We start from the raw sequence: 8,182 nt of genomic DNA, 5'->3' as shown, positions 1-8,182 counted from the left end.
GAAGCAGGACGTATGCAGATTGGAATAATGGGAAAACAATATGACAAATGGAATACAGTGTTGGGTAATGCATGATAATGCATTTTGCAATCCGTGTGTACATTTAAGGTACAAGTTGAACGGTTCCTGATCGGGCGGGACACTAAAGGGTATGGCAAGAAGGCAGCTGTATAGGGTTTAGTGGGATCAGGAAACAGCCATTATGGAATGACAGAGAATCGTTGGACGACTTGGCTTAATGATTTCCTAAGTCGTATGGCATTCTGGCCTTATGGGACCTTGGTCTATTTAATCCGCAGAGGATTATGGTTTGACCGCACTTTTCTAAATTTTGAAATTGTGCCTTACAGCGGATTTCTTATTGTCTCCTCATCTTAAAAAAACTTCCCTCCCAGGGTCCATTTCTTGGCCGTCTTATTCGCACAAAGTGCGTTATTGAGATCTCACATGATCGTCCACAGCTAGCTTTTTAATCCAGTCCATGTGCTCAGCCTTTTTCCATGTTTCATCGCTCACCCGAGATCTGGTCTGGCTCTGAACTCCCATCTCTGTCCCCGCCCATCGCAGTTCTGCGTCGCTCAGCATCCCGCTTTGCTGGCAGGTCCTCTACTTCTTTGTTAACTTCCTATTCTTCAAACTCATCCCTTTTCAAGTTGAACCGATTTGACGTTTTGACAACGAGTCAGAACAGAGGGACGCTGTGTCAGGATCGGGAAATTGTTCACAGGATAGAATAATGAGCCGGGTAGCAGATGCGTTCCAAGTAACTGAGATATAATTATTTATATTTTCCCCACAGGAAGGTCAGACGCAGCATACATGGACATGAAATGGATTTTGCAATGCAGGGGTAAGTGAAAGTTGAAGACTGAGTCTGTGCGCGGGGTGATACGTTAACCGAAGTTTCGCTATACGCGTTGGGTACTCAAACTGATGAACAGGTCGGATGCGCTCAGCTAACACCATGCGACCGTAGCTCGTTAAACTGCTTCATGTGCGGCGCCTTGTGAAAGCCTTTCTGAAAATCTAAGGACACAGCAACAATTGACTTTACTTTCCTTCAGCTGGGAATGAGCCAGCGATTTCAGAAGTAGATGATATGTCTGAAAAATTCCTGTAAGGGAGCATAGATCAATGATTGAGAACAAATACAGACAAAGAGATAAATTCTACTGTAAAATTCAAAGTGGTGAAGAGTACAACACTGAAGGGGATATATTTAAATACGCTCAGCATTCAGAGTAAGATGGATGAACTCGTGTTGCAATGACGTCGTGGTCAGTCCCAACTCTTACTTCAGAATGCAGTTCATTGACTTCAGTTCAGCATTCAATACTGTGATCCCCTCCAAGCTGATCGCCAAACTTCGCCAGCTTGGTATCAGCTCATCCCTCTGCAATTAGACCTTGGACTTTCTAACAGACCCGAATTTGATAAGTTAGATAATCTCTCCTCCTCCACTCTCATCCTGAATACTGGCGTTCCTCAAGGCTGTGTGCTGAGCCCTCCTCTGTGCTCCCTTTTCAACTATGACTGCGTTCCAGTACATGATTAAAATTCTGTATTCAATTTCGCAGACGTCACCACGGTGGTTGCCCTGATCACAGGGACAAGGTACAACACCCGGCTGCGTGCTGTGCCGAGAGGAACCTGGCCCTTAACACCCAGAAGACCAAGGAGATCATTATGAACTTCGGGCATGCTAGGAGCCACACATGCCCCCATCGGCATTAACGGAGCTGTAATGGAGCGGGTATCAACCATCAAATTATTTGCTGTCCACATTTCCGAGGATCCTATCTGGTCACTGAACTCCTCCATCCTCTGATCAAAAAGGCGCAACAGCTCCTTTATTTCCTGAGGAACATCAAAAAAGTTCACCTCCGTCCCAGGTTACTGACGGTCATTTAACGATGTACTACTGAGAGCATACTCACCAACTGCATCTCAGTGTGATATGGCAGTTGTCCTACCTCGGACCGTAAAGCACTGAGCTTGCGGTTAAAACAGCCTAACGAATTAACGGCACCCAATTGACCGCCATTGAGAACATCTACCATAAACGCTGCCTCGGCCGGGCGAAACGCAGTATTAATGATGCATCTCACACTAAGCATGGACTTTTTACTTTCCTCCCATCCAATGGGTGCTAGAGGAGCCTCTGCTCCCCAACCAGCAGGCTCAGGAAGAGTTTCTCCCCGAGGCAGTGACCCTGCTGAAACTCACATCACACCGCTAAACAGTTTTGCACCCATATCGTACTGTCTCAGCACTTTTATATTTGTGTGTTGTAGCACTTATTTTAATTCGCAGTTATTTATTAAATAACACTATTCTTTTGAACTTCTGGTTAGAAACTAATTGCTAGAAACTCTGTTTTTTTTAATCTGATGTATCTACCTGACTGAATACACATCTCGGTTTACTCACTGCTATTTGCTGATTGGTCACTCCTTGAATCTGAAAAGAACTGTCAGAAATCATTACAATCAAAATGTCGATGTCTCTGAATGAACTAAATATTTTCACGCATCCCTGATGTGAATTGTCCACGTAGTACAGCAGTACAGAGATTAGTACCCTGGTGCTCCTATTTGTTGGCTTTCTACAGAACTCACGAAAATTCCCTTCAAAACTCCCTCACCTTGTCTATCTATCTCGTTGATGCCAACGTACACCAGGAAGTGTGCTTGCTTACCCTCGCCAGTGGGGACCCAAAGACCCGATCTGAGGTATTCCTGAGCCTGGCAGTAGTCAGACAACACACCATCCCGGTATCTCGATCATGTACACAGAATTCCTTCTCTTTCCATTTCAATATCGAATCTCCTATTAGCACTACAGACCTTCTCACCTCTCTGCTCTTCTGAGTCACAGCACCAATTCTGTGTCAAAGGCCCGGTGACTGTGCGACCGCATGGTTGACCGCCCCCCTCAGAAATTTCTAACGTTGTACCTACTACTTACTACTGAGGGCAATGGCCACAGGTGTACTCTGCCTTGGCTGTGAATTGCTGTTACTTTTCCTGAGTGTCACACTGTCACTGCCTCCTGCAATATGGATCTGCCTAGCCCCCTGTAGTTTGTATCCATTATCTCCTCATTCTTCCATATTAGTTGAGGAACATCCCCTGCTTCTCCAGTTCCTTAACACGGGGAGGCTGGGAGTCTTCTAGACCTTCCGCACCACAAAAACAGTACAAAACACTGTCCCTAGAGCAATTCTCGCTAGTAAACGAGAGATGGAGAAAGAAGAGCACAATAACCATATGACCAAATAACAATTACAGCACGGAAAAAGGCCATCTCGGCCCTTCTGGTCCGTGCTGAACCCTTACTCTCATCTAGTTCCAATGGCCTGCACTCAGCCCATAACTCTCCATTTTTTTCTGTCCATATACCTATCCAAATTCACTTTAAATGACAATACCGAACCTGCCTCTACCACTTCTACTGGAAGCTCGTTCCACACAGCTACAAATCTCTGGGTAAGAATTTTCCTCTCATGTTACCCTTAAACTTTTGCCCCCTAACTCTCAACTCATGTCCTCTTGTTTGAATCTACCCTACTCTCAATGAGAAAACCCTATCCACGTCAAATCTATCTATCACCTTCATAATTTTAAATAATTCTGTCAGATCACCCCACTCAGCCTTCTACGCTCCGAAGAATAAAAACCTAACTTGTTCAACCTTTCCCTGTAACTTAGGTGCTGAAACCCCGGCAACATTCTAGTAAATCTTCTCTATACTCTCTCCATTTTGTTGATATCTTTCCTATAATTCGGTGACCAGAACTGTACACAATGCTCCAAATTCGGCCTTACCAATGCCCTGTACAATTTTAACATTACATCCGAACTCCTATACTCAATGATTTGATTTATAAAGGCCAGCATACCAAAAGCCTTCTTCACCATCCTATCCACATGAGATTCCACCTTCAGGGAACTATGCCCCATTATTCCTAGATCACTCTGTTCTAATGCATTATTCAATGCCCTACCATTTACCATGTATGTCCTATTTGGATTATTCCTACTAAAATGTAGCACCCCACACTTATCAGCATTAAACTTCATCTGCCATCGTTCAGCCCACTCTTCTAACTGGCCAAAATCTCACAGCAAGCTTTGAAAACCTACTTCATTATCCACAACGCCACCTAGCTTAGTATCATCTGCCTACTTACTAATCCAATTTACCACCCTATCATCCAGATCATTAAGGTATATGACAAACAACATTGGACCCAGTACAGATCCCTGAGGCACACCACTGGTCACCGGCCTCCAACCTGTAAAACAGTTATTCACCACTACTCTCTGGCATCTCCCATCCAGCCACTGTTGAATCCATTTTACTACTTCAATATTAATACCCAATGATTGAAACTTCCTAACTAACCATCCGTGCGGAACTTTGTCAAAGGCCTTACTGAAGTCCATACAGACAACATCCACTGCTTCACCCTTGTCCACATTCCTCGTAAACTCTTCAAAAAATTCAATAAGATTTGCCAAACATGACCTTCCACGCACAAATCCATTCTCACTGTTCCTAATCAGACTCTGTCTATCCAGATACTTATATATATCAACTCTAAGAATAGTTTCAATTAATTTACCCACCACTGACGTCAAACTGACAGACCCATAATGCTATGTTTACTCTTAGAACCTTTTTTAAACAATGGAACCACATGAGCAATACGCCAATACTCGGGCACCATCCCGGTTTAGAATGACATTTTTTATATTTCTGTCAGAGCCCCCGCTATTCTACACGAAATTCCCTCAAGGTCCTAGGGAATATCCTGTCAGAATCTGGAGATTTATCAACTTTAATATTCCATAAAAGCGCAAGTACTTCCTTCTCTTTAATCGTCATAGTTTCCATAACTTCCCTACTTGGTTCTCTTACCTTACACAATTCAATATCCTTCTGCTTAGTGAGTACCAAAGAAAAGAAATTGTTCAAAATCTCCCTCATCTCTTTTGGCTGCACACATAGCTGTCCACTCTGATTCTCTAAAGGACCAATGTTATCCTTCCCTATCCTTTTGCTATTAATATAACTGTAGAAACCCTTCGGATTTATTTTCACCTTACTTGCCAAAGCAATCTCGTATCTTCTTTTAGATTTTCTAATTTCTTTCTTAAGCTTCTTCTTAAATTCTTTATATTCCCCAAGCTCCTCATTTACTCCATGCTGCCTATATATATTGTAGTTATCTCTCTTTTCCCTAACCAAGTTTCCAATATCCCTTGAAAAGCATGGCTTTCTCAAACATTTAACCTTTCCTTTCAACCTAACAGAAACATAAAGTTTCTGTACCCTCAAAACTTCACCTTTAAATGACCTCTATTTCTCTATTATATCCTTCCCATAAAACAAATTATCCCAATCCATTCCTTCTAAATCCTTTCTCATCTACTCAAAGTTAGCCTTTTTGCAATCAAAAATCTCAACCCTGGGTCCAGTCCTATCCATCTGATAATTATATTGAAACTAAATGGCATTGAGATCACTGGACCCGACGTGATCCTCAATACATACTTCTGTCACCTGACCTATTTCATTCCCTAACGGAAGATCCAAAACTGCCCCTTCTCTAGTCGGTACTTCTATGTATTGCTGCAAAAAAAAAACTAGCCTGCACACATTTTACAAACTCCAAACCATCCATCCCTTTTACAGTATGGGCGTTCCAGTCTACGTGTGGAAAATTAAAATCTCTCACAATCACAACCCTGTGCTTACTACAAATATCGGCTATCTCCTTGCAAATTTGCTCCTCCAATTCCCGTTCCCCATTAGGTGGTCTATAATACACCCCTATAAGTGTTACTACACCTCTCCCATTCCTCCATTCCACCCAAATATTTTACCTAGACGAGCCCTCTGATCTATCCTACCAAAGAACCGCTATAATATTTTCTCTGACAAGCAACGCAACACCGCCTCCTGTTGTCCCTACGATTCTATCACGCCTGAAGCAGCGAAATCCAAGAATAGTTAGTTGCCAATCACACCTCGCCTGCAACCATGTTTCACTAATAGCTACAACATCATATTTCCGGGCATTAATCCATGCTCTAAGGTCATACACCTTTCTTACAATACTCCTGGCATTAAAGTAAATGTATTTAACAAATTCTCCGCCTCCTCCTCTCTGTTTATCTCGAACAGTAGAAAGAAATTTACTGTCTTCCTTTTCTTCCTTATCCCATACATCTGTTCCTACACTCTGGTTCCACTCAACCCCGCACCCCCCCCCCCCCCCCACACCGGGATCTAGTTTAAATGTACTGGAGCCTATCTAGCAAACCTACCGGCAGGAATATTTGTCCCCCTCCAGTTCAGATGTAAACCGTCTCGTAGGAACAGGTCCCAGCTTCGCTGGAAAACTGCCCAATTATTTATCAGTCTGAAGCCCTCCCTTCTGCAACATGTCTCAAGTCATGTGTTGATCTGCACTATCTTACTATTTCTAAACCCGCCTGCACGTGGCACTAGTAGCAATCCTGAGATTGCTATCCTGGAGGTGCTGTCCCTTAACTTGGCACCTAGCTCCCTAAACTCACCTTTCAGGACCTCCTCACTCTTCCTACTCACAGCATTGGTCCCTACATGGACCACAACATCCGGCTCTTCACCCTCACTCTTGAGAATACTGAGAACTCGATCCGAGATATCGCGGACCCTGGCACCAGAGATGCAACAGACCATCCGGGATTCTCGATCTCTTCCACAGAACTTCCTATCTGTCGCCCTAACTATGGAATCCGCTATCAGTCCTGCTCTCATCTTTCCCTCCTTCCCTTCTGAGCTGAGGCTCCAGTCTCGGTGCCAGAGACGCAACCACTGCAACTTGTCCCTGGTAGGCCGTCCCCACCAACAGTATCCAAAGCGGTATAGTTATTATTGACGGTAACGGCCACAGGTGTGCTCTCTTCATTCTGCCCATTCCCCTTCCCTCTCCTGATAGTCACCTGTCTCCTGACTCCTAGGGTTGTCTATCTCCCTGAAACTCCTGTCTATTTCTGCCTCTACCTCCCGAATGATCCGAAGTTCATCCAGCTCCAGCTCCAGATCCCTAACACGGTTTGTCAGGAGCTGCAGCTGGATGCACCTTTGCAGGTGTAGTCATCAGGGACAGCTGTGCTCGCCCTGACTTCCCACATACTACAATGATAAAGTTGACAAATGTTTTTAGCTCGCCAAAGCTTCATGATCTTAGACAGGCGCACTCTAAAGGGATTTCCGCGAAAACGGGGCGTGAATTTTCCGCTATTTCTGTTGAGTCGCTCTCTGTTGATTGGTCGCCGCACAACCCATTAGTTTCAGATGCTGGTCAAGTTACTGGTGTCATCCACAGTGAAGACAGATGCAAAATACCTATTGCGCTCATCCATCCATCATTTTCCTGACTCGCATTCAAACCTCTCCAGCAGAATTTATAGTTGTGTCGTCTCACCTGTCGTTTGTTGTTTCCATATCTTTAAAGCCGTTGTTTCAGGGTCCTTTTGCTGTTCGACTTAATCGCACAAAGCGCTGCACTGAGATTTCACGTGATCTCCACAGCTATGAACTTAGCCTTCTGCCCTGTTTAATAACTCACCCGAGATCGGACAGAGCTTTGACATCGTCTCTCTGCACCGTGCCCACCGCAGTTCTTCGTCCCCGAGACACGCGCTTTGCTGACAGGTCCACTGTTTCCTTGTTTTCTTCACATTCTGCAAACTCACTCGCTTTCGCACTAACCTGCTCAAAGGTTCTGGATAACGAAGATATAATTATTTCTACTTTGCCTACAGGTCCGGCGGACGCGCGACAACTGCATCTCCAAGAGCTTCTCGCCGTGGCAGGTGAGTGGAAATGGAAGGCTGTGACTGTGCCTGAGGTGAAACAAAAGTGTTGGTGTATCGCGTGGGTGCTCAAACTGACGGTTTGGTCGAGAGCACGCTGGTAATGCCCTGCAAATTAGCTCCTTAAATGGCTTCAACCGTGGCACCTTGTTAAAGCGTTTCAGACAGTCGAAGAAAACGACATTTGACTTTTCTTTGCGTTCAGATTTCTTAGAGCTGTTGGGTGAGTTTAAAATATTATGGCAGAGATAAGGGATCGAGTATGATACAATTGATGATGAGTCAGCAGATTTACAAGTAGAGGATGCGTG

The 8,182-nt window shown here is 44.3% G+C and overlaps 1 protein-coding gene across 4 annotated transcripts in view; it reads left to right on the top strand.

The window, feature by feature from the left end:
- The first annotated feature begins 804 nt into the window (after positions 1–804).
- LOC140721466 (uncharacterized) overlaps positions 805–8,182 on the top strand; it is a 65,030-nt gene continuing 57,652 nt past the window's right edge. For all 4 annotated transcript variants that reach the window (XM_073036290.1, XM_073036289.1, XM_073036291.1 and 1 more), the window contains exons 1-2: positions 805–850; positions 7,821–7,871. In XM_073036290.1, coding sequence (XP_072892391.1) covers positions 820–850; positions 7,821–7,871 — 82 coding nt within the window. In that variant the 5' untranslated portion in view covers positions 805–819. The remainder of the gene's footprint in view (positions 851–7,820; positions 7,872–8,182) is intronic.

This window comes from Hemitrygon akajei, unplaced genomic scaffold (assembly GCF_048418815.1).
Source record: "Hemitrygon akajei unplaced genomic scaffold, sHemAka1.3 Scf000056, whole genome shotgun sequence".
NCBI lineage: Eukaryota > Metazoa > Chordata > Chondrichthyes > Myliobatiformes > Dasyatidae > Hemitrygon > Hemitrygon akajei.
The sequence above is the reverse complement of the archived record's forward strand: the minus strand, read 5'-3'. Positions and strand labels throughout refer to the sequence as shown.